Source organism: Mesoplodon densirostris, chromosome 15, assembly GCF_025265405.1.
Source record: "Mesoplodon densirostris isolate mMesDen1 chromosome 15, mMesDen1 primary haplotype, whole genome shotgun sequence".
Lineage (NCBI taxonomy): Eukaryota > Metazoa > Chordata > Mammalia > Artiodactyla > Ziphiidae > Mesoplodon > Mesoplodon densirostris.
This window is the reverse complement of record NC_082675.1, coordinates 32,290,124-32,317,364: the sequence shown is the minus strand read 5'-3', so window position 1 is coordinate 32,317,364 and position 27,241 is coordinate 32,290,124. Positions and strand designations below refer to the sequence as shown.

The 27,241-nt window shown below is 46.6% G+C and overlaps 1 protein-coding gene across 3 annotated transcripts in view; it reads left to right on the top strand.

Moving 5' to 3' along the window:
- Positions 1–6,673: 6,673 nt before the first annotated feature.
- PTPRM (protein tyrosine phosphatase receptor type M) overlaps positions 6,674–27,241 on the top strand; it is a 759,871-nt gene continuing 739,303 nt past the window's right edge. For all 3 annotated transcript variants that reach the window (XM_060119604.1, XM_060119603.1, XM_060119605.1), the window contains exon 1: positions 6,674–7,135. In XM_060119604.1, the coding sequence (XP_059975587.1) occupies positions 7,063–7,135 (73 nt within the window). In that variant the 5' untranslated portion in view covers positions 6,674–7,062. The remainder of the gene's footprint in view (positions 7,136–27,241) is intronic.

Genomic DNA, 27,241 nt, shown 5'->3' with positions numbered 1-27,241 from the left:
CTCGCTCTCCATCCCCAGGGACAGGGCAGACAGGCTTTTCTGGTCAGAGGGGTGCTTTTGTGCAGGCAGTTGTTTCCCCTGGTCCAGGATGCAGAGCTGGAAGGAAAGGGTACAGCATGGCTTGTTTCCCCAGAGGGCCCCTCGGTGTGCAGCAGCCTGAGCATCCTGCCCTCCCAGCGCAGGGAAGGCCCCAGAGAGCTGTGTCCTTCCCCGCAGAACATACAGAACAGCCCGCAGAGGCGACAGACTTTCTGGGGATCAGACGGTTGCCAGGGATTCTCCGGCAGAGCCCTTCCTATATCTGCCGTTCCCGGGAACACAGGTTTGGCCGTGGCTGTAATAAGCATATTTTCTAGTACCCTGACGTCACCATGTGGGGTCCACCTTGCTACAGACCCCACGAGTAAGCGGGGAATGTTTTGAGAATATCAACCTACCATTTTACCTAAAATAAAGCAAAAGGAAAAAGTTCCATAGAAACAGATTGTTATAAAAATATGACCTATTTGCAAATCGTGAACTTATAATCCCACCTGGTAAGATGAAAGAGAAGAGCTGCATAGTAAACTAAAAGTTTAGTCATCGGGGGCCTGTTTATAAAGAACTTGTCCCGACAATGTCGTTGACACTCTTACAACACAATGGGGTAGACAGGACAGAAATTATTATTCTCATTTTGCAGAGGAGCCAATGAGAAAGGGCTGTCATGATAAATCTTGTGGTTCCCTTGGATGTGGCCTGGTGTTGGGTCTGGCAGCTGATATAAACTCAATGTGCCCCAAAGAAGAGGCTGTTGAGAAAAGATGGAGGGGAAGCCCTGTTGAAGGTCCTACCATCTAAATGGTAATTGGGCCCAATTAGATGTTTCTGTCCCACCTCCCTGCGCAGAACCCCAGCACAGAACTTCGTGCAGAGTTGATTCTCTTTAGTATTTGATTTTAAAACCAGCGCTTAATAACTTATATACCTCTAATGATGTGCCAGGAACTATTCTGAACACTTTATATCACTATCTCATTTAATCCTCTCAACAACTCAGTAAAGTGGGTACAATTATTACCTTCATTGTACAGGTAAGGAAACCGAAGCACAGAGAGGTTAAGTGACTTGCCCAATGTCACACAGACTAACGGTGTCAGAGTTAAGATTTTTAAAAAGAATAGGCAAATGCATTGTCCTAGTATCAGCCTTTCAGGAGCTTAATTTCTATTCTGAGGGTAATGTGGGCAAAGCAAAGAACTGAAACCTATTCCCTCTCCCCTTTTAATTAGGCCTCGAGAAGGAATTCCTGGGGCATCTAAAAATTCAAAAAATTTAAGCCTTTATGCACAAGTGGCTTTGAAGTCTGCTTGGAGGAGCCTTGCCTTTTGCTGGTGACAGGTTCTGGCCTCAGGTAGGATACGAACAGCTTCAAAAAAGGGCACCTGCCCCCACTCTTTCTTCTGTGCAGGTGAGAACCGGGCTTCACTGGTGAAAGTTTAAATGCCCTGGTTTCTTCTGGCCCCGTGAACCGCTAATGTTGTGTTTTTCACACACATTCAGAAGGTGAGTGAAGCTGTGAAGTCCTGACTGAGTAAGCCGCCTCTGACGGCGAGGACGTGCACCCAGCAGGGATCTGCTCATCTCTGCGTCCACGCTCTCCACCCCCAAGCGCTGCCCGAGGCTCACGTGCTTCTCCAGGTAGTAACAAGCGGGGGCGGGGGGTGCGGGCAGAGACTGTGATGCACGGGCGGGGCCGAGGGCGGGGACGGGGGGGCGGTGCGGGCAGAGACTGGGATGCACTCTGCCCCCTTAGGGCTTTACTTCATCAGAGGGGTTTGTTCAGGGCCTCAGATGCACGCAGAGCTGCCACGTGTAATGCCATTTCTGCAAGCCAGGAAATGGAAACTAATTTAAATCACACAGTTGGGACTCAATCAAGCTGGACTCCAAATTCCAAGCTAGTTCTGTCTCCCACTCCCTCTCTTTCCCCCTCCTCCCTCCCTTCCTTCCTTCCTTCCTTCCTCCCTCCCTCCCGCCCTCCTTCCTTCCCTTTGTTATTTTCTTTTCAACGACATACTATCTTTGATCAATGAAAGAATACATCATCGTGAAACCCATACTAGGGGGCTTATTTACATTTTCCATTTATTATCTCAAAATACACTTCCACATTCTCAACGTGCCTCTAAAAAGGGAATTAATCATTGCAGCAGGGCCTAGAGAACAAAACGTGAGTTTTCTAGGACAATGTTTTCCTTTTCTGCTGGGTCCTGTTAGCCCCAGTTAAGCCACCTGGGAGGTGTTTAAATGATTCTTTTGTCCATGCTTTTCGGCAGGTGTGATAGATACTTTTGATGGATCAGGAACTTTCTGCCTGTGGTTAACCAACAAATTCAACCTAACACTGAGGATAGGTGGGGATAGGTTATGGTCAGTTTTCTTTTTTTATTTACATTTTGACTTTCAGGAGGTTGGGACAAATGTCACAAACAGAGTTACTGATGCTAAAAACACCATCACAGTGCAGACAGTGGGCAGCGTGGGCTCCTGCCCTGGGCCTGGGCCTTCCAGGACCCTGGGGATCACTAACCTATAAAAATAAATGTACGAAGGGGCACGTGGTCACCTCTGTCACTAGGGATCTGGTGCTCAGTGTTGACAGACCATAAACCATAACCCTAAACATCCAATCTCAAAACCAGCTCTGTGCTGGCTTCAGAGAAACGCTTCACCCTGACTTTTGTCCCCTGGCCTTGGAAGGGCACTGTGAAGATTTCCAGGGTGTGCTGCCACTGACATGCACATGGACACACCGAGGGGTGTGGATAATGTCACAGCAGAAGCACTTCGTTAAAAGTCCAATCAATTAAAAATCAAATCCTTGCTTTCAGGTAGCAGGAATAGAAAACAGTCTTAAATGTGAGTGAGTGGGGTTTCTTCATAATACCAACCACCAATTTTCTTGCTTCTCTTTGGGTTCCAAGTCTGTAAGAAGTCACACGCTAGTGTAGTGTTTGCATGTGTTGAACTTGGTGATTGAGGAACATCTTTCAAAATGAAATGATTAATATTACTGTTAAAATGGTAGATATGTAGTTATACGTGAAACAGGATACTGATTCTTTATGTTGACAACTAGGTGGACATTGAATGCTCACATGGCTAATAGGTTTCTGTTTATTCAAAATTCATCATGTATCACTGAATTTAAAATATTAAAGAAAATGTTAAGCTTTTTATGAATCATTTTATTTCAGTCTTGGTATTCATAATCCTAATTTGTAGTTTGCATTTTACTTCTAGCAGATATCTTTGAATCATTGGGAAGAAAGGAATTTTCAGCAACTATAGGAAAGTAATTTTAACATTCTGATTGAAAAATTTTGAATTTACGTTTTTGATGAAAATATATACTCCAATTTTGCATAATTTGAATACACTAATCCTTTCTCAGTGTTTTCCAAAAGAGCTTTCTGTGATGACGGAAATGTTCTATATCTGTGCTGTCCACATGTGGCTGCTGAATACTTGCAAGCACCACTGAGGAACAAAACTGGGTGAAATGTGGCTATAAATGTTCCATACAGAACAGATCATTGCTATCACTAGGACAAAAATTATGTGACAGTCTCGATTACGGCAACATATGAGTGATTTTCCTAAAATAAAGGCAAAATAAAACTTAAGGAATAAATACATAATAATGCATGAATTATGTGTCTTTTTTTTCGTTATTGATCCATACAGCCAGACTACCAACAGAAAATCAAGGTACGCACAATGATATATTCAGTTGTCTTTGATATTTTGCTGACTTTCGTCATATGAAAACTATAGCCTTTCTTATCTTTCAGTATTGTTATCTTTGTCAAGGTAGGAACATATAACATATAATAGTTTGCCAGCTTGATGAATAACTTCGAAATATTTAGACATATGACGGGGGCTGGCTTGACAGCACCCCTGTGACCAGCCATTCTGCCAATGTCACTGTTGTCCCCAGAGAGACAGGAGTGTCATGTGGTTGGATTAAAATTAAAAAACCTCCCCTGCTGAAAAAAAAAAGTGACAAGAAATGTCTCATTGGAAGGACTCCTACAGCATCCTTTCCTTAGAAGAAGTCCAATCCATTCCTTTTGAAGAGAGGCCTTCCATTTGGGCTCAGTGCTGCTTTGGCCAGTTACCTGGAAGAGGGAGTGAAGAAACAGTAGCTTAGCTGTTAGAATTGCCAGGGAAGGAGCTGCTGGCAAAAACCCCACCACTGTTTGCGATGTGGATTTCAGGCTAATAAGGGCAGAGTTGGCTTAACACTGTAATGTTTAGAGATCAGAGATAATGGAAATTCATTGGGTCTCCCACTGAGCTTTAAGTAACCTGAGGAAGGGACTGGGCATCTTCCGGTTACCAGGGTAACAGCACTGGGAATCCCTACAGGGCTTTCTCCCCACCGGTGAAGGGACCCCTATCTGCGCAGCTGTCTCCCATGCCCCCACCCAGCCACCTCACACACGTCCTTGCCCCGAGGTGGGGTGCTCCAGCTCTAAGGCTGTTCCATACTTTCTCCTGGGGGTCCCCAGGGGAGTGAGCCCCAGTTGCCCACAGTGGCAACTTGCTCATTCCTACACCCTCTATAGACTCCACCTCACCCTTCTGTCTCACTTTCCCATTCCTCTTGTACTGCTTCCTGGGATTACTTCCCCAATAAAACCTAAAACCACTTATACTTAAACCCTTAACGACAGGCCTGTTCCTGGGGCAGCCCAGCGTAAGACAACCTCCAGCCCATAGCTCAGTGCCTGGCAGATATATGGCCTTCTTAGATATTTGCTGAAAGAATTCACATACTTTGCAAATGAAATCATACCTTAATATGAACTTCTTCACCCAACTCAAAGAAGGAAAATGACTAGATTGACATCTCCTCCTTATCTGGATCCATCTCACATCTACTAATATAACAGCTCCACTGGAAAGCACATGACCATTCAAATAAAGGAAATTTGGGCTCCATCACATCACAGGACCTCAGCACCAGGGAAAGCCCAGGTGACAGACCCTCACTGCTGATCCTTGGAGGTATGTGACCCCCCTGCCTCTCCATACTTCAAACGTTATTTTGCAATCGAGATAAGGCTCAACAAGTACATATTTGGGAGAAGAAGCAGGATGATGTGAGGTCCGTAGTATTAAAACGTCAATGATTAATACAGAGCCTTCGAAAGAGCACTTCTGATAAGGATCTAATAAGTGGAATTCTGCAAGAACGAGGAGCTGTTCGTTGGGCACCAAAATCAAAAGTCCAGTCCCTCAATTTGTCCCGGGGAGGTCACAGCTGTGACATATCCTTGTCTGTTGGTTCTAGGGTCCACTGGAGACAGGGTCGAGGTGAGCGTGGGATCAATGCACTTTCTGGGCCTTTGTCAGTACGGGAGGGAGCCCGGGGCCCACTTGCTTCATGGGTTTGCCCTCTTGCTGGCGCGGTTCCCCGCCCTAGAACACCGTGCAACTCACGGGTAGTTACTTGGTTTCTAATTTAACCTCTTCCCAGGCCTTCTACTGCTTTCAGTTAACTAGGCCTGGCGTCTGCAGCTCCATGTGTGTTATTCCAAGGGAAATAGAAGGATTCCCCGCCCCCCCGCTACCTCGCCTTTTTCTTTTTCTTTTTCTTTTTTTTTCCATTTTACAAACTGAACCTCTTTACTGATGCATTGGAAGCTATTTTATCCACTTAATGAAATAGGCATTCCACACCCCAAATGGTAAATTATATATTTCAAGACATCATTTGATTCATTACCCACGCCTCCTCCCGAGTTTCCCAACACTGCACCAGACACAGAAATCACAGGTTACGTAGGTCCGTGTGACCGCCGCCTTCCGTGCATGGCCCGCGGCTCGCTCGGGCCCACCCGGGACGGCTGGGACGCAATGAAGCGGCCGAGCGTGTCTCAGAGGGTGCGAGGTTCCGGGGGCAGGAGCGCGGGTGTCCCGCGGCGCTGCCGGTGCGCTGCGGGGTCTCGGTGCCCGCGGCCGCAGCTAGCTGCCCGGGCGCCCGCCAACTTCGCGGCGCCCGCGGCGCGGGGAAGCCGCAGACCCTCGCAGCCCCGGGATCTGCCGGCTCGCCTGGGCCGCAGCCGCCGGGGAGCGCGGGCCCCGCGACTCCCGGTGCCTCCGGCCCTGCCCGCCGACACTGCCGTCCGGCGCCGGCATCGGAGCCGCCTCGCCCGCCCGCCCGCGGGGCCGCAGGCCGCTGTCCCGCCCGCCGCGCTCGCCAACTCCCGGTGGCCCGTGACCCGGGACAAACTTCTGGTCCAGGCGCGGCCCCTGCGCGGTCACCCTCCTGGAAGCCGGCCGCGAAACCGAAGCTGCGGCGGGAGGGAGCGGGTGGCACCGCCCGGCCGCCGCTCTCCGCGTGGTGACGCCGCCCCCGCGGCCACCCCCCGCCCGGCTTCCCCCGAGGCGCCGCGGCCGCCGAGCGCCGGGCGCGGGCCGGCGGGGCCGGGCGCTCACGCCCTCTAGCGGGCCGCGGCGGCGCGGGCGGCCGTGACGTGGGCGCTCCCTTCAGCCGGCCTGCGGGGCACCGCCAGTCAGTCGGGGAGCAGAAGCCCCGCTTGCAGCCGGCGCGGGCTCGGCCATCGGCGCGCCGCCGCCCGGGGGCTGGCTCGCCTGGCGGCGCAGAGGCGGCGGGCGGGACGCGCGCGGCCACGGCCACGGTCCCGGCCCCGGCCACCGCGGCGCCGGAGGCTCGGGTCCCGAGCCGGGGAAGGAGAGCGGCGGCCAGCGCAGCCGCCGGCAAGGAGGGCGGATTTTGGCTCCACGGGCGCGCCCTCCGCTCCCTCTCGCAGCGGCGCAGCTCTGAGCGGGGCCGGCTATAGGGCGGGAGGACCCAGGACCCTCGTCCCCGGCCCCGGGAGCCTCCGGAGTTGGGACTTCTGCAACTGTTAGCACTTTGGGCGTCTGGTTCTGGCTTTGGCTGTTCACCCTCCTCTTCTTGCCGCCTTGGAGGCAAAGCTCCCGGCCGCCCTCCGCCCTCGCTCCCACCCAGCGCCTCCGGGAACAGCCCGGCGCGCACTCAGCACCATGGGGAGACTTGGGACTTGCCTGGCGACTTTGACCGGACTTTTGCTAACTGCGGCGGGGGACACGTTTTCAGGTACGTGGGGCTGCGCCTGCCGGGGCCTGGGGTGCGCGGGCCGGAGGGGGCCCGGGACGCGGGCAGCTCCCGGTGGGAGAGCCCCAGCGGCGAACGGCAGGGCCGGGCAGGGGGCGCGGCGAACCGGGCACCGCGTCTGCCTGTCCCCGCCGCCGCGGGCGCGGGGTCGGCGGGCACCTAGCGCTCCGGCGGGCCGAGCGGACGAGTCCCGGCGCTGGCCCCGGAGCCTGGCCCCCGTCTCGGCCCCCGCCCCTCCGCGGCCTGGGCGCGTGTCGGGGCGGACGGCGCCACTCGGAGTCCCGGGTAGGTTCCGAGAGCGACAGCAGAAAACTTTGCCTGAAGTTGGGAGTTGCAGCCGCCGGCCGCCGGGCGTGGGCGCTGCGCGGTCCTTCCCACGGCGAGCGGCGGCCGGGCCGGGTCGCCGTGCCCGCTGCGCCCGCGCGGTCGCCCGACCAGCCAGCGGCTCCGGCGGCGGCGGCGATCGTCTCCCCCCGCCGCTCGGCTCGCGGCGGCCTTGACCCCGGCTCGTCCCGGCGGCTGCGCGGCTGCCCGGGAGAGCCGAGGCGGCGTCCTCGTCGGTCCCGGCGGGAGGACCGGCGGCCCGGAGGGAGTGGCCGACCCGCAGGCCCTGGGCCCCCGTGGCTGTGCCCCGCCGGGCTCCCCCTCCGAACCCTCAGCCCCGCGGAACGCCCGGCCGGGGGCAGCGGTCAGCCCGCCTCGCGGCCCGCGGTGCCGGGTGGGGAGGAAAGGGAGTGGCGGGGAGGTGCCTGCTGCGCGCGGGCGGTCGGAGCTCGGAGAGCTCCTTGTCGGAGGACGCGTGGCCGGGAGTCAGGGGTCAGGAGGGGCGCGAACCCCGCACGGTGTTAACCTGGAACACACGTGGATGGACAGCCGGCGCCTGCACACTAGCACACTTTCTTTCTCGTGTGTGTCAGTTTCATTAAGGTCCACGTAGAATGGTGGCAATGGGCTTGTTTTTCTTTTAATAAAAAGCCTGCTATTTGGCCTTGAACTTGGGTTGCAAAATAGGTTTCTATGTTTATTCGGGAGGAATGAGTAAGTTGAACTTTTTGTTTTTTAAATTTCATGAAGGACACTTTCACTGACGGTAAAGCGCATATTTTAAAACGTTTCAAACGTTTGCCTCTGGCTGTCAGATCTGTGGAAACCTACATCTTTACTTTCCCGGAGCCCGAGGGACACGCAGGCGCAGAGGCCGTGCCCCGGTCGTGCCTGAGCCCAAGGACCCTTTGACCACAGTTGGCCGCCGCCAGGAAGCCGAGCGTCGAGTTGGCTGCTCGCTCTATGCTGTCAACTTCAGCAGAGAAATACCCTTTTCCCAAGTTTAATATGTCATTAACTGTCTGGTAATTGCACGTGCGCCGGAGGATTTAACAAATTGATCCACTGCTGTCTGCTATAAACTTGATGCAGATATTGACCTGCGTTCTTTCTTATTAGTGAATTATGGAGTAGACTCGCCAGTTGTAGAGCCTTGTAACTCATTAGTGTTAGAAGCCAAGGATGAGGGCCTTAGTTGATGGTTTTCTCTTTATTAAGAATCCATAGCTCCCTGCCTGGGATTTGTTTCAAGTTAAGCTGTGTCAGAAAGCATTTGGATGGATTTTCAAGTTGTGGGCAAGGGGGTGGAAAGAAATATTTATGTAGCTTATTTAAATGATCATTTTCTCATCATTAGAAGGGACTTCAGCCTATGTAGTACTGACCTGTGTCCTTGTTAATGCTTAAGTAAATTAATAGTCAAACCAAAAGAGACTTTTTTTTTAAACTCAATTTTAGCCAGATTTTTCTTTCAGAGGAAATATGTCATTCTGTTTGTTTGTTATCATACCATTGATTGAACTGTGCCTCCTTTTCATTTGGAAGCCAGAGTTATCCTAGTATGTTAGAGGGTTAAGAGGAAATGAAGGGGAGTATCCCAGAGAGAATGCTTAGCAACGATGAAATTTAAAAAATCGAAGTTGGCAAAATGTGTGTGTGCAAGGATCAGATAAACTGCAGTGCATTGTGCTTTTTCTCTCCACTTTGGGTTTTAGGTAGAACATGTGGGAAGCACTCAATGCTTTGGAAAAGTCTTTTTTTTTTTTTTCTTTGTATGTTGGGAAAGTTAATTCTGATGTTATGAGTGACACTGACACTTGTTTCTCTTTACGAGTCTTCTGGACATTGAAATACTTGGCTGCTGTCCCCTGACTTGGGGATCCTTTTAGAGACAGAGGAGCTCGATGGGAAGTGGCTTGAGGGCAAAGGCAGTTATTTTTCCTTCTTGGTTCGGATAAAGCACTTATTACATTCACTGTTTGTTGAATAAATTAGTGATGTGACTTCTGATTATTTGCAAACATTCAAATTGTATGTGAACTGGCTGACATAGAAGGGGGGGAGAGGAGAGATTGTGAGATTGGCTTGCATTGTCCCTTCTTTTGAAATTAACATTTTCATCGCAGATTCTTCTTAGGGCACCCAATGGACTGAATCCCGAGGTTTTATGTAATCAGTGGAGGTTTTGTGTGTGTGTGTGTGTAACTAAGATTTATACACAAGACACTTTGCTATTTCCCCTCTGCATCCTCATATCCTCTTTTGGGATGCATTCAGAATTGATGTGATTGTTGATTAATCATTTCTGGAAGGTACTACACATAATTTGAATGCCAGATATCAGAAATAGAGTGCTAAACATATTGGAAGATAAAAGAAAAGAATTAGGTTTTTTGCCCAGGGGGACTTTTATTTAGTATATATAAACATTCCATTTTAAACATCACTTTCCATGTTTACAATTTCTAACTTGTTAGGTAAAGTATTGGAGGCTCACCTTCTGCCTTCTATCTAGGCTTTGAATGATCATTCAAAATAACTTATGTAAAAAGATATACAAGTAAGAAGCGAGGAAGAAAGTGGAATCATTCTTGCTTCTGCTTGAAATTCTCTTTTCCAGATTGAGAAGCCACATAGCTGGGAAGTCATTCCTCTTTGACCCATTTTCTCAAAAGCCAAGTTGTAATATATCCTATGCAAGGAAGTGTTTGGTTTTATATAATGATGAGACTGATATGGTAAGGTCTGGTAAGCAGGCCTTGGTTTGCAGAAGTAGAAATGCAAATAGATTGGTCCTTTGCTTCCACCTCAGTATTTGGAATAGATTAAACCTTAATATAATCTTGTGAATTTGAAACTCTTCTTGAGAAATTTCTTATTTAAAGTACTCTTTTAAGGACATTTGTGGGAAAACATCCAAAATCTGAATGGAGTCTGTAGTTGAGTTAGTAGAACTGTACCAATATTTAGTTTCTTAGTTTTGGATAATTCAACTCTGATTAAGTCAGATGTCAACACTAGGCGAAGGCGGGCGAAACATGTACTTGAAATCTTTGTACTGTTTTTACAATAAGTTGAAAATTATTTCAGAATACAAGATTGTACAGAACCCTTTACAAAGAGTGTGAATAGATTTGTTTAGCAGTTTGATTTATTTTTTCTTTTTCTGATAACTAGAGTCTTGACATTTTATATTTTTATGGTGCTTTAATGAGATTGATAATGGACATGATGAAAAGATTTCAAGTTTAAATCAGGGTGCATGTGAGAAATATGCCAAGAAATCACTTTAACATTTTTAGTGTTATGTGGTTATGTGGATGTAAAGAAGTATTTATTGCTTGAGCTTAATCAATTGTTCTGATCTGGAAAAATCACAGGTTTTAGTCTCTGATGTTTTCAAAGGGTTATTTTACAGATTTTCAGTAGAGAAGTTACTTACATATATTGATATGTAGATACGTGTGTATGTAATTTGAGTAATTCTAAATGAACAAGTAATGAACAAGTAATCTGAATTATGTCTTCACATGATATGAACCCCACCTGAGTCTCAAGCACAGCCTTTAGTTTTGGGAAAAGTTGGTTTTAGAATTTAGGTACTTCCGTGACAATTAGATAAAAGTTGATGGCTTTATTGGAAATTGTCATAGTTTTATAACAATTGTAATACATTCCAGGAATTGATAGGCTGTACATATCTGTTTCAGTAGAGGCACTGTTTGGGATTAAGCGTTGTTTTCTCTCCGTTTTTGTTTTAGGTTTAGTTTTCTCGAATAAGCATGTATTATTTAAATATCCCAAGACAGTTTTTAGTTAGGGGTCAGGCATTTTAATAAGTAGTTACATACTTTTTCAACAGTATAACATTTTTCTTTTTTTTTTGCGGTACGCGGGCCTCTCACTGTTGTGGCCTCTCCCGTTGTGGAGCACAGGCTCCGGATGCACAGGCTTAGCGGCCATGGCTCACGGGCCCAGCCGCTCCGCTGCATGTGGGATCTTCCCGGACCGGGGCACGAACCCGTGTCCCTTGCATCGGCAGGCGGACTCTCAACCACTGCGCCACCAGGGAAGCCCAACATTTTTTTTTTTTTTAAGGTGGTGTCTATCATGCTTTGTAATTCTAGGATTCTTCTCTTTGAAAACCAACTTTCCCACAAACTTTTCTCCAGGGGCTTCTTATCTTTATGACCACAACCTATTAATAAGCTTATTTTGTAAGTGAGAGAAGGTTTCATTAGTACTGTTTTTCAAACTCACTAATGAAAAGTTTAAAGAAGATGCAAAAGCACATAAACCTCCCATCAGAAGAGGATGCTGCTTCTCCAGTTCCTAAGATACTGCCGTGGTTTAGCGTTTAGTCATCAGAAAGCCTGCATTTATACTGTTGCTCCGAAAATCAGTAGGTAGGGCTGGTGTTAGGTGGGGAGCAGGAAAGCTTTGGTCATTACCCTTGGTAGCCTGTGGTCCCCCCGCCATGCAGGGCGGGGGGCGGCTGGCAAGGCCAGAGCCTGATAAAGGGGTGGGAACGTGGGAGAGGAGAACGAAAGAAGAACACAGGCATGAGAAAGGAAGGGTTGTGTGTGCTCACCTGTAAGAACACAGGTCTGCAGATCCCGGCAGGCAGGGTCGCTTTTCTTCCCCTCTCTTTGCTGTTAAGGGTGAAACGTATGGAGAGTTTAGGGAGGAGGATCAAAAGAGTGACAAACGGGCAGGGAGAGCAGGTGACAATCCTACACGTTGATGGCTTTAGGTGGCCTGGGGGAGGGCGTGGGGTGTGTTCAGCCTGTGCTGCTGGTGAGCTGTGTGTATACCTGTGCTGCTCAAAACCAAGCATGCCCGAGGGTCACCGGGAATGGTCCTTCCCGACTTGGTCTCTACGGCCGGCATGGTGACTCTGATGTCCAAGGCCCCTGGAGGGTCCCACAGCATCCCCAGGTGATCCTGGCCATCTTTCGAGAAACGTTGTTCCAAAAGAACAGTTCTTAAAGTGTTGTTCTTGGACTAGAAGCCTGAGCATCACTCAGGAACTTGTAGACAGGCAGACCCCTGCCCCCTCCCCCCCACCCCCAGGGGGACAGAATCAGAAAGTCCTGGGTGGAGCTGGGGGTGGGGGCAGCAGTAGGTGCTAGAACTAGCCCTCCGGGAGCTTGCGATGCCAGACATAGAGCGTGAGTTCTAAAAGGCCTGGCATCCTCATTCTGCATTTTCAGCCTCCCTTGACAAGAGCTGAAAGGACCTAGGGATGAAAATATAACTCACGTCCGTTCACTTGTGAACACCCCTGCCCCCCATCAGCGCGGCCCAAGTTATGAACAGGCCGATGGGGTGGTGCTGTGACTCTCAGCCTGTTAGGGGAAACCGCCAGCGTGACGTTTCAGATAATGGTCTTATCTGGGGAAGATATTGGATCCAGCCAGTTGTGAAACGAAAATGAAAAAACGTCTCCTCTAATTTTACTTACCACAGTGTAAAGTTTTAGTTAAATCTTGCAGTCACGATTAGCCACTGGACATTTCTCTGGGTTGATACTGTGTTTCGAAGATATTTGTTGGCTTGTTGTAAGAAGGGCATAGCCCTGTGCGCTTATTAAAATGATGCTTTTAATTCAAGTGGATGTTTACTGAGCACTTACTGTTGGGAAGGCCCCTTTAGGGGGTCGGGAGGCATTGGGGTGGTAATGGGCAAAGATCGGAAAGATATAGTTAACTGTACTTTGGAAAGTTGTCCAATTATTGAAAGTTTCAAAATCTACTGAAATCGAAAGAAGCAAAGACTGTCTCAGGCGAGAATGATAAATTTGCATAAAATTTGGAATTTTAATATGGGAATGTGACACTTTGCCTTTGGAAATGAACTTCACTTCCAAACAGAAAAGAGAAGCTTTTCAATATATATCTCTTTAAAGTACTGATAATGTACTTCAATGTATCTCCTAAGATAGAGCCTCGTTTCTCTGTTATCCACAAAAGACAATCCCTGACTCTGTCATTTAATGCTCCAGGTAAACAAAATCTATTGTAAAGTCATTTAACAGATATTTATCTTAAAAACCCTGTCACCAGACTTTCAGAAAATCAGTGGCCGGTGGAGTGCTTTCCACGTGGCAGGCGGGCCTCCAGCTCCCTGCCCCTCCGGCTGCCATCCCCAGCCCATCACTAGATGTAGCTGCACCCCTAAACCCACCTGCCTGCGCTGGGGGAAGGCCCAGCTTCACCCGCAAGGCTTCCTGGATGCATCTACTTACAGATGAAGGAAGGCACGCTCTTGATGGGCCTTCACCTGCTTATAACTCATTCACATCAAAAGAAATTCTTTAGTGGAAGTTGCTGCATTAGTCGCACTTCTCAACACTGACCTCAAGACAGCTTTAGGCTCTGCCGTGATTTCTTCTTGTTTTTTGGCTGTAGCATAAATGGCCGCTATTCTGTGTATAGCAGTGGGACTTGGAGAAGTAGTATATCTGGCAACTCAGAGTTCGAGGTAAAGTCTGGTGCCTTCACCATCAGGCCTTTCGGTAATTGACCAGAAGAGTGGCCACGAGCAGGTGTGTGTGACATGTTCACGAGGAATGGGGGTACCGCGCTTACATCTGCAGGAGATGCCTTCTCCAGCATCGCCGGTTCACGTATATAATTCCGGAAGTCATTGAAATTTGCACGGACATCTGGATTCAGTCCATTTTTCTGCTTAAAACTGAGAAGACTCCTGAGTCATTAAAAACTTTTTCTATGAAGCAGAAGCTTTGGGCCCCGAGTTGGAGGCAGGGGGAGGGTGGAGGATCTGATGCAAGGCTGTGTCACTTACCTTCAGGCTGGGGCTCCAGGGGAGGGAAACTGTGGTGGTCAATGATCCAGGACCTGCAGCCGAGAGCAGATGGGAGTAAAGTTGTCAGAGACTTGTCAAAATGGAGAAGGTTTTAGACCTTCCCTTGGAGAAGGAGGCTAGCGTTTAACAGAATGAGTTATTTAAAAATACAACAGCCTAAGCAGAAGCAAAGCATTTGCTTTGTATGGGGCACAGAGGAGAAACACTTATAGAGCATCGGTTTTTCTTCAGATGGGTGAATGCTCACTTTCATCTCTTTCCTATTCAATATGCAGAAAGCAGATTTATTTCAGACAGTGAAAAGAATATGTTTTCGTTTGGGTTACTGTGGATGTCAGAGGCCCGGTGCTTCTCCCCGGTTCCAGTGGTGGAATCAGAACAGGGTCTCGGGTGGGCTTCTGACCATGGGTGAGGGGGCTGGAACACACCCTTCCTGCAGTCCAGTCTCGATGGGTTCTATTTGATCTCTCTTCTCAGTTGGTGTAGTTTGAGATATTTTAAATTATGTCATAACCACATGCTTGAAGTTGGCTCATTGTGATATTTTCTCTAGATACAAAACTATAAAGTTGTCTAAAGCATTTCTTTTAAAATAAATACTCATGTATAAAATCAAGTTACTGAACAGTGTTTAGCATGTAGTAATCACATAGTAAATTAATAAAGTTAATAAATATTTGTTGAAGGAATGAATAAATGATTGAATAAAGTTCCCTTAGGGAAGAAAAAAATCAAATTACTTCTGCTTACTGCTGTTTTTTTAATCTTTCTATCAAGTTTGATTTTTTTTTTAAAGCATTTGTAATCATCTTAACAGTAGGCCCAGGTTGTGGGTTCGGTGCTTGATACCCTCAGCAATTTATAGGTGCATAGAGATTCAGTCACTAAATTTAAAGGAAAACAGTTACCTTTTGTTAATTAAATGTGCAAAAGTGAGCCTATAATTTTATCGGGTATAATAAAAATTTATAAATCAGTTTTTGCCATAAAGTAGAATTTTGGTATAATACTGATCTCTAAAAAAAAAAAAAAGAAATTTACTATGTGGTAGATTGACCATGTTTCTACTCTAGGGGCATTCAATTTTAGTTACTGGAGTGTTAAAAGAACCATGTATCACCAGTAAGAAGTTTCCATGGCAGGCAATAGTATGTATCATCTCCTGTTTTTATTTCTGATATAGAATGAAATTGATTGCACCTGCTCAGAGCTCAGCCTGCACCTTTCCATCTGCTCATGTTTGGTATGCAGGCAGGCTCTCGTTCCTTCTTCATTCACTGTGGCATGTTCTCAGGTGATGAAACTTAATAAAATGAGGCTTCTTTGACAACAATCTTGTGATCTGTTCTCCACTTCCTAGACTTTCGACACCTAGGCCTAGGAACGTGGTGTGACATCTCCACGATTGACATCCGTTGGCATACGTCCTGTGTGTATGTTATGGGGGCTCTTGCCCTGTTTTCTCTGTTTGTCAGTTACCATTTCATCCTGTTCGTGTGGCTCTCCCTTTGTTGCTAGCCCCTGTGGGGAGCTTGCTGAGAGGCCTGTGTTACCGACCTCGGAAGGTTTGGAGCGGGGGTCCGGCCATCACAGTGGGACTTGGATAGGAGGGTGTTGTGGCCTGATGTCAGCTCTGGGGCCCCTGGGGGAGGAAAGGGCAGAGGTGCCCCGGCACATCAGGTGTTCCTGGTTTCAAATTCTGTTTCTGCCACTGAACAGCCATGCGGTCTTGGACACGCTGTTGGATTTTTCTGAGGCTTAGTTTTCTTTTCTGGAAAAAATACCTTGCAGGAGTATCCTAAAGACTAAACAAGTGGACCAGTGCCGCGAGGTTAGGAGGCCTCATGAGGAAAAGAGGGACCAGTCAGCTCTGCCATCGCCCCTTGGAGGTGTAACCACACGAACTCCCTGTTTTTCTGTCACAAAGGCTTGAATATTGACAATGTCATATGGTTCAAACTCACAGATCCGCTTTCTGGGTCCAAGGGTTTGTTATTTGAGTTGCCTGGGGGCTCTATGGGTGATGTGTATGTAGATGTGCTTATACACATATTTATGTTATAAACATATGGCCAACATTATGTTTTAAAGGAAAAAAAAACCCTTGAAAATTACAAAATGACCCCCTCAGAATCGGCACCGTGAAAAGCCAGCACTGCTTAGTGCTGGAAGGCAGTGTTGGAGACCTGCATTGGAATCATCCGAAGCTCTTCTTATAAATGCAGATATGCGGCCACAGAAACTGGTAAAGAAACACCTCCGATGATCTTTTAAAAAAAAAATTAATTAATTAATTAATTTAGTTTTGGCTGAGTTGGGTCTTTGTTGCTGCACGCGGGCTTTTTCTAGTTGTGGCGAGCAGAGGCTACTCCTTGTTGCCGTGCACGGGCTTCTCATTGCAGTGGCCTCTCTCGTTGCAGAGCATGGGCTCTAGGCGTGTGGGCTTCAGTAGTTGAGGCTCACGGGCTCTAGAGCGCAGGCTCAGTAGTTGTGGCGCACGGGCTTAGTTGCTCCGTGGCATGTGGGATCTTCGCGGACCAGGGCTTGAACCCATGTCCCCTGCATTGGCAGGCGGATTCTTAACCGCTGCGCCACCAGGGAAGCCCCCTCCGATGATCTTGATGCTCGTTAAAGTTGAAAGCGTACTGGCAGGACGTTAGCAATGACTCAGAGACCCTGCCCTTTGGAGAATTTATCACAACTTTTCTGACTAGTGTTAAGAAAGCATCTGAGGATGGTTACATGAAGTTTCACGTACCACACTGTAATTGACTGGAGAGTATTTCTCTTAAGAAGCAGAGGTTTTCTGGTGTCAGAAGAGAAAATGAATTACAAAACATGGTATTTTATAGAAACTAAGCCACTTTGTACCCGTCTTTCAACTTGGTGACCTCCAGTAAATGTGACATCCATCTAGAATTTTTAGGGTATAATAAAAGAATAAAGATATTTCAGAGAATCAGAACACAGATCATTTTAGATCTTTAGATTTGCAGCTGTGAGCCAAATTTTGAGATGACTCATTCAGAGAAGATAACAAGACATGATGACATTGGGGAGGTAATTTTCCAGCACTTATTTCTATCTGACATTCATTGAAACATGGACACTGTAGAAGAATCGGTCTTAGGGGCCCCATAAGCAGGGGCCAAAAGCATGGCATTTTTATTGTAGTCATTCCTAAAAGACTTGCTAACCTCAAAATGGGCATCCCCGTCTGTTACAGCACTTGAAGTTTCCACCAGCTCATCATTTTGACCAAGGAAGAAAGGTGCTTGTTGAAATGACATCTCTGGGAGTGGTGGCTCATTAAGTCATCTTAAATATGACATCCCCAACTCGCTATCACCTCAATAAGTTAATATCCTTAGATGTCAGATTTCTCCCTCATAAAATGAAGATGTTTGATTCAAGGATCTGTAGGGTCTCTCCAAGTACTTAGACAGTCTGAGGATTGTCACCTGAGTTCACATTAGTTTGTCAGGTAGCACGGTGTAAGGGAATGAGACCTGGATCCTTGGGTCATTTTTGATAGATGAGGATGAGAGAAATGTCTAGAACAGCGGGTCCAATCTGAGACGGCACCTGATGCAGCAGGAAGGTGCTTGTTAACGGGAAGTGGGTGTAGCAGGGATGTTGGAAGGATTTTAGGCGCTTCCCACGTTTGCCATCAGCTGCCTCTGCTCAGATGTGCACAGATGAAGCCTACTCTTTTCCTCCATACTTGGGGATGTAGCTGCCATCCACAGCTGACACCAAAGGCTCTGCAGCGACAAGGATGTTTACGCTGAGCTTTTCTGCTTAAACCTTGGCAACATAGATAAGCCTTATTTCAGGGGCTTAGAATTGATAGTAATAAGTGATAACTATATATTGGGCATTCATTGTGTGCTGGGTACCATGCCGAGAGGCTATGATATTCTCAAACGTACCGCTGCCCACTAGCTAGTCAAAGCTTGGCTGAGGTCTTTGGTAGGAGCTTTGGGAGGTAAAGCGGTCTCCATCCCTAACAAAGCCAGGTTCCCTGAGCACGGGGTGCGTGCACTGTATTCTCTCTCTCCTCCCCTCCCCGTGCGCACAGATGCAGGTTGCCTTTTCCTGATTTATGCCTTGATTTGATGCCATCCACCTGTACTGAGGTGTGCTCTGTGCAAAAGCATTTCAAATGGAGTGTCGGGTCTGTTAGAAAGATGCTGGGTGATGTTTTATTATGTGATGTAGAATCTTTATAATAACCTTCTGGGGAGCTTCCTTCGGGGTCACAGTTCCAGGAAAAAGTTTGAGTTTCCTGTGATCTTCCTTCTTGTGGACGTAGCGAATTGTGTAACTCATCACATTTTCCTCTTTACGTGGGCTCTTAGGATGCCAGATTCACATATGTGTGCTGTAGTAGTTAGAACTTTTTTGAACAGAAAACCTCAGTCAAACTGGACTTCATCAAACAGGGGATTTGTGGGCTCTTGCAACAGAGAAGGCTCTGGGTGGCCCAGCTGGTCCTAGTGGCTCAAGGCAGTCAGGAGAGTTCTGCATCTCCTGAGCTGAGTTCTCCAGCTCCAAGCCCAAGTGGAAAGATAAATTCCCTCCCCCCAGCCGTACAGACCAGCTCCTGCCGCGGAGCTTGTGGAGTCAGCTCACATCACCTGTCCCCACTTTAACCTCATGCCCTGCTTGGCCCGCCCACTGGGCCAGGCGTGGGGTCCGCCCGCAGGAGCCACAGGGAACAAGAGTGCGGAAATTGAGGCTTCTCCACAGAAACTCAGGCTCTGTTACCCGCTGGAGAGAGTGGCTGCTGCCTGGGCCTAAAGCCGCAAAACACCGAGAGCCACGATCTCTGCAGTAGAACCTTAATTCTGGCTCCTTTTCTGGGCCTGAGTCTTAGTACCCCTCTTCACTTGTCTCACCTCATGCCCCTTTATCATGCTGTGTTTTATATATCATGATAAGTGCATTGAGTCTTTTAGAACTGGGTGGTGGTGATGGCAGAAAATAAATGAGTTCCAAGTCTTAGCATCTGAGCGTTCAGAACGCAACTTCTGTGTTTGTGCGCTTCTTTTACGTCCTAGTGACACCAGGAACACGGTCTCAGCTCATTAGCAATGAAGAACACGGCTGTGGGAAGACGTCAGGGAGGTTATGATAGCCGAGTTCAGTAGTTCCCCAACTTACTGTTTAAAGCATCAAAACCTTTTGGTTAAGCAAAATCTTACCTAGGTAGCAAAGCATAAAAATCTTTTGGTTAAACAAAATTTGATGTGGGCAGGTTTAAAACATGACTCTCCAAATTGGAAAGCCGGGTATCTGATGAGCTACTGCCCAGTAACAGACGCCCCCAGGCTTGGTGGCTTAAACAACAGCCATCTACTGTTTTTCCCGTTCTGTGGAGGGGACGCGTGTCTGCTGATCTGAACTGGGATTGTGTGCTTTCTGTATATGCCTCTACTCAGCTGACCCTGGCCGGGCATCTGCTGATATTTTGGGATTGGCTGGCTGCAGGCTGGTCTAGGATTGGCCTCGGCTGGGCTCCCCTTCACATGGTCCTCCACCCTCCAGCAGGGAGAGTTTCCAGAGAGAGAGCAGAGGGTTGCCAAGGCCTCTTGGCTTACGCTTGGGGAGGGCACATTGTCACCTCTGCGTCATCCTTCTGGTCACAGCCAGTCACACGGCCAGTCTGGAATCTAGGGTGGGGAAATAGACCTCACCCTTGGTGTGTGGGGTGGCAGGGCCACGTTGTGAAGTGTGGACACAAGGACAAGGGGAGAATGGGGCCCTACACAGGGCTCTGCCAGGCCCCAGGGCCTGCGTCCCGAGATGCCTCTGCTTTTCAGAACACAGTTGGGAAATCATTGGCACATGACAAAAGGGAATATAGAATTGCAAGACCTGCGTTCAAGGGCCCACCGGCCACTTGCTGTCCTCCGAGGGGAAGCTTTTGAACTCGCTGAACCCATTTCCTTATCTGTAAAGAGGGTCATTCTGGGATGTTCTGATGCAGAGGTTGGCTTCAGAGATCGCATATGTTAATGGATGGTATACAAGAAACTTTTACAAACTGCCGTGTCTCTGGGTGTATTCTGGAGGTGACTAGAGTTTGCTTAAACCCGAGTTCTCATCCTGGCTGTGTCATTCATCAGCGGGACAGTCACTTGGCTTCTCTGAGGCTGGTTTCTTCATCTGTGGAGAGCGCTGCTGTCTTCCCCCTTGGTCACCCTGGGGAGAACACAGCCCCCCGTCTGTAAGAGCCACAGCCCCTGTTCTTCTTAGAGGCCTGTGACCACAGCATAACCTTGAGCCGTTGTCTGGTGTGTTTCCTTTATGTCTGCAAGCCCCAAAGGGTGTGGGTTCCCAAGCCCCAGGTTTTCTTTGATTTGTAATCCGATTTATCAGCTTATTGCTACGTCCTCTGGCTTCCCAGGAGCAAGGGAAGAGGAAATAGGAATATTTCGTGCCACTAGGTATCGGTCCTTCACGTGTTGGTTGCCTCCCAAAACAGTCCTGTCAGGTGAAATGGTGGCTGTCATTTGATGGTTTTTTGGAACTGAGGCCCCAACATTTCAGGATGTGGCACAGACAGTGGGTACAGCTCTTTGTGCATCCCAGGGGACTCCATCCCTCCAGAGCCTCTGGGGCCCGAAGCACAAGTCATAATGTTTAAGTGTGCTTAAGTATTTGGTACAGTTTCTCATTTTGGTGTTACAGACGATTGTAAACTTGGTGTAACCCAGCAGTGCACTGTAGCTACTGCTATTTTATAGCCTCTGAAATAGCAAATGAGAAGGAAATGTACTTAGCTTCTAAGTAACTTGTACGAAATGAATGGATGAGAGACGTTATCCGTATTTTTCACAAGCAGAGGAGGGGTGAATGCTGTTTTCTCCATGGTTTGAAATCCTCTGGATAGAATTGTATTTTTGTAATTTCTTGTGTTTTGCATCTGGAGATTGGATTGAGGTGAAAAGTGTAAAAACCTTCGCAAAGCTCTTGTCTGTGTGTGTTCCTGGTCTTGGGCAAAATGCCACTAAGGTCAGTGAGATTTCATTTAAGACTTTTCACCTCAGGTGGAGGTGAACAGGCCTTTGGAGATTGTTGTTAATCACCTTCTTTAGAACAAATTGCATTTGCTTTTGAGGTTGGACAAAGGCAAAGATAGCACGTAGATCCCTATTGGAAGATTGAAAACACTTCAATGAGTCAGGTCTGATTGCAGTCATCACGGGAATTATTTGGTATATAATAGTTTACAAGGATTAGGTACTTTGCTTATTTAAATCACTTTTTTTGTTGCAGCGTCATTGGGGAGATCTATGCCAAAATAAAGCGTGCGTTAATAAAAGTAGAATAAGTGAATATTAAGAGGTTATTAGCATCTTACAGAGTGATTTTTAAGAAATTATGGATTTAGGTTTTTTTAACAGAAGTATTTGTGAAGTGATTGTCATTGTTAACAGATGCAAATTTACATGTAAGTACCTATTTTGGAAAGATTCCTGAGCAGCTGGAGGTAAAATGAGGGGGTCTGTCCATTGCTAGGGATGAGGGAGGAGCCAGGACTGGACCTTGGGATTCTGATGTTTGGTTCTACCCCCAGGTGGCACGTGATTTGGGTCAGGTCTCCTAACTGTGACTCAGGTCCCAGAAGAATAAAATAGATATTATAATAACTCCTTCGTGTGCCTAAATTATGAGGCTCAGATTAAATAATTTAAACATTTGCTTTCTCAGCTGCAAAGTCTTGGCCGCTTGTGGTCAGCACACACCCTGGGTTGGCTCTGGCTCGGGGTTGCAGCCTGAGTCAGGACCTTCTGGGGGGCTCATCTGTGTGCCTGCAACCCCCCTCCCAGGCTGGCGTTTAGTGAAAATCAAAAAGCTGCCAGCACCACGTGGTTGCCCTTTTGCTCTTTATAGATGGGAAACTGCTGTTAAGTTGGCCTTTTTTCTTCTTGGGATGCTTTCTGAGTGCATCCTGTTTGTTCTCTTCTGGACCAGCCCTCATGTGCCAGGATTATCACTGATGCCTCAGTTCTATGGACTGAACCCGAACATGGGGTGAGGCATCTTCCATGGTGGGGAGGATAGTTCAAGAGTTGTTTGTAGGGCATCCTTTTCCAGAAACGAATTAATTATCGAGGAAAGAAAAGGAAGAAAAAAAAAAAGAAAAAGAAATTATCGAGGACTAAGCCTGGACTGAGGCAGGATGAGGTCCTCCGCCAGAGGAAGTGGCTGTGGCCTCGAGGGTGAGGGCTCGTGGGCTGCTTTGCGCTCAGCCCTTGGGGTCCAAGGGTGTCCAAGATGAGGGCTGGCTCACAGGCACCCACAGAAAAACTCGATGGACACAGGCAGGTGGAGTGCTGGCCTGTAGGGAGATTGAAGCTGACTCTGCAGGCAGGGAGACCCTTGAGGGCAGCTCCCCAGCCCACAGGGGTGGGTGTTGGTGGAGATAGGACCCCCCAGGGGGCCTGTGGGCACTCCTAGGTGCTATTCAGAGGGAAGGGAGAGAAGTGACTTCCAAATATCATCTTTAAATGTTTGGTTTTTTTTTTTTTTTTCTCTTTAAATGGCATGACTCCTAAGCAATTAAGTTTTTGAGGTGGTGGTTGTCTACCTAGAGTAGATGCAGAAAGGAAAAAGGCCTGGGGAGTTGGGGAGAGGAACCCACTCTTCATAAGTTTTTAAATTGGAAGATCATTTTGTGGCTGACGTGGTGTCTCTCCCTCTGTCCCCAGGCTGTGGGGCCTGTTTGCTGCTGTGTTTAAGGGTCTCTGTGTGGGGTGGGAGTTTGGCCACAAGTAGGAAAATGTGGGGTGTTAGGGAACATTCAGGAACCAATAATTTCTTCTTTATTACCACACTTGGTATCACTGTCCCAGGCTTTCTCTTTTTCCTTTTCTTCTTTCCTCCTTCATCTACATCTCCTGTAATAGGTGGGTTTTCAAAGAAAGTGGTGAACAGGTATCTGTATCCCGCTGGACCATCATCCCTCTTATTGTTGAGAAATTATCAGTGACAGGCTCCTTGGTGTCCTGTTCCTCCTCTGAAGGGTGAGGACAGGACAGAGGGTGTTGGTCCCAACAGAGAGAAGTGGTGAGTGAAAGCATGACCACGGCCACGCCTGTCAGGCACTGATGGGTGCTTTCTCTGTTTTATTTCTAATCAGCACAGCAGTTGTTAAGGGTTAAAAGATTATAATACAATGAAGGGACAACCAATGGTTATTGAATACTTTAAATGTCTAGGCATTATTCTAAGTGCTTTTTATATGTATCACCTGGTTTAATACTGATAAGCACCTAAATGATCCCCATTTCACAGGCCAAGGAGTAAGCTCAGAGGCTAAGCAAAGGGGCCTAGCTCAGGCACGTTGCACGGGCAAAGCCTGAGTCTGAAGCTGCTGAGCCACAGAACCCGCCAGTTCTTTGTATCCGACACAGTCAGAATCCGCCTGCACACACCATGGATGTAACCTGCTTCTATTTCAAGACTCTGCATCTCTTTCTTTGTATCCCTTTGTTTGGTTCGCTGGGAGTCCAGGAGGGTAGACGGATGCTTCAGGCGGACAGGGCAGTGGTCCCTGAATGACAGGCTGAAGGAATGGAGGAGAATCCCAGCTCTCGGGATGACTTTCCCAACAGAGTCAACGGGTGGATTTACTCATTCTGGAGACAGTGTTGTAACATAACCAGCAAAAGTGGTAAGAGTCAGGAACAAGGTTTGCAAAACTGGTAAGAGTCAGGAACAAGGTTTAGATCCTGCTTTTTTTTTTTTTTTTTTGCTGTACACGGGCCTCTCACTGCTGTGGCCTCTCCCACTGCGGAGCACAGGCTCCGGACGCGCAGGCCCAGCGGCCATGGCCCACGGGCCCAGCCGCTCCGCGGCATGTGGGATCCTCCCGGACCTGGGCACGAACCCATGTCCCCTGCATCGGCAGGCGGACTCCCAACCACTGCGCCACCAGGGAAGCCCCTAGATCCTGCTTTTTGAGCTCTTGCTCTAGTTAAATGTTTTTGCTGAACCAGGAGCCAATGCCGGTAAGTTCCAGGATTTGTGGACCTTGTGTGTCCAGAGGTAAAAGTGATCAGACACTTCCTTGCAGGTTGATAAACTCACATCTGAAATTTTACATCATATGTTTATACAGTTGAGAAGGAGGAAATTTATGCCCTATGGTAAATACTGACTTTTTAAGGTAAGACTTTTACAAAAATCTTATAAAGGCATCCATCAGAGATTGAATCCAAATCCCAAAGGCATTTGATACTTCCATTGGCCATTTAAAAATACATGAACGAGGTTTTCTTTAATTGAGAGAAATTTTACCTGACTAATTTTTCTTCCTGAGCTGTTATTTACATTTAATTTCTCCATAGAATCTTATCCTGTTATAACATGTTTAAACTTGAGAGTCTTTTAGTGATGACTTATCAAACTTCTCTGCAACAAAAAACATGTATAAGAATGAAATTTTAATTCTATTTAATTTAATTTTATCTATTTTAATTTCTAGCAACAGAAATTATTCTTAATGACTTATAAGTTGACGGCTTGATTAGTTTCATCCCCAAAATTGTTCAAAGCAAAAAATTGGAAACCAACTAGTCTCTAAAGGATTTGTTGTCCAGTCCTGCACCTTCTCATTTGCCGGCAGGGAAACCGAGTAGATCACAGCTGTTGCTTTTTAACTTAAAGGCAGCTTATTTAACCAGAATTATAGAAATATTCAGAAGTGGTTCTGAAAACAAAAATAATATTAATTTTAATATACTTTATAGTCAATGCATGCTTTAAATATACATATATATTATGTAAATATATATACATATATATATTGGGTTGACCAAAAAAGTTTGTTCAGGTTTTTCCATACATCTTATGGAAAAACCTGAATGAACTGTTTTGGCCAACCCAATATTATGTTAAAGAAATATATATGTATATACACATACACATGTTTTTTGGTCAAACCTTAGAAATGAAGATTTAGGCTAATCGGTGAATGAAAAAATCTATGATACCATTCCGTTTATCATAGCAGTCCTCATCAAAGCTGTCATTCAAATCAATCTTACTTTCTATCAGAAAAAGTCTAACAGTTTTTAATTTCAAATAAGTGTTAATTTGCATTTTGAGGAAAAGATTTAAAAACAGCAAAAAGAAATATGACAGATTATTAAAAGCAGTTTAGTCAAGTTTAAAATGATGTAGATTTAATAGAATTAATTATATTTTGTAATAAGTTATAAAACCATGGCCAATCTATACTGTTTCTCATTAATTTATAGGAATGTAATATAATGGTCACCTAAAATTATGAGGTATTATAAAGTGAGGATTAGGGTTAAAAAAGCATACCGTTTTTCTGTTAAATGTGTGTGAATGTGTGTATTGAACTCTGGCGTTTTACCTCTGGGAATAAAGAATTATGGATATACTTTCAAAAGTAACTACATCAATTTCTGAAGATATCAGGATCCAGTTTTTCCTATGGATGTAAAAGAGAGAAGTACGTGCTACTCAAAATAAATTGACACGGCAGCAAACTAAAACATAGCATGTTTTTGTTAAGAGAAAATATTAAATATTTGCGGGGGTTGACTTTCATTGAAAAACTTGCTTTATAAATAAATGTTGGATAAAGTGGATATTAACTGTTTTACTGTATAATGCAAACAGACCCTAAACTAAATCTCAGGGATTTTTATTTGTGAATTTTTCCTGTGTAATTTGAAAAATGTGGAAAGTGTTGCAATTATATTGAAAAGAATCAGCGTCAGGAACGTCCACATTTTTACTTGTTTGACGGTTGTTTTATTTCCAGCTAATATCATGCTTGAGTGTGAGTATATTTGCTAAAAAAGAATCATTATATTTAAGTGCATTTAAAACTATTTTTTTTGCATTATTATTTACTGGTATCATTTTAAAAAAAATTTTCACCAGTTCTTTGGCTGTGAAGTGACTTCTTTATGGTCAAGGGAAGGAAGATGTGTGGTCGTTAAATTTATAATATATCTGATTTTACAACATTCCACAAGGGCTAAAATATTCTATCTATAGTACGGTACGTTTTCTTACCTTTAAATGAAATATGGATACAACAGGGAAAGTCATGGAGCCCTACAGTGAGCAGCTGGTGTTTGAGTCATCATTAAAGGTTTCCTTGACAGTTACAGCTCACATTGTTTCTTTGAAGCCCTGGATGTTTTTATACTGGAAAAGTGTGCCTTCCTTTTGTATGGTGTGACATCTGTCGAGAAAGGGCGGGTTGGAAAGGAGAACCTACCCGATGCTAGGACGGGAGTTGGTGCCCTTTCCCCCGTCAGTGCTGTGTACGCCTTAATTTTCCCATAGCCTTAGCTGGGAGGTCTCCTGCTCCGTGGCTCTGTTGGAACTTTCACACTGACACTGGAAATGATGGGGCCGCCGGGCCCTATGACTGGAGGTCTGTAGCCTTTATCTTTCTAGCTAGAGATCTTAATTTTTTAAAAAAGCCAATTTTTTAGAGCAGTTTTGAGTTCACACCAACACGAAGAGGAAGGTACAGAGATTTCCCATATGCTGCTGCCACCACGCATGCGTGGCTTCCCCCATCATCGACATCCCCCACCAGATGGTATATTCGTTACAGTCGATGAACTTGCACTGACACGTCCTTATCACCCGAAGTCCATAGTTTACATTAGGATTCCCTCTTGGTGTTGTGCATCCTATGGGTTTGGACAAATGTGTAATGACCTGTACCTGCAATTACAGTATCACTGCCCTAAGAGTCCTCTGCGCTCAGCCTGTCTCTCCCCCAGCCCCTCCCCCCACAGGAAGAGGCAGAAACCGAGCTGGTGAACTTGGGTTTACAGTAAGTCCATTCTAGTCTTGACTAAGTCTGTGACTAGACAAATATTTTATGTTTCTCTGCTTCAGCTCCCCCTCCTGAGATGGAAACAAGTC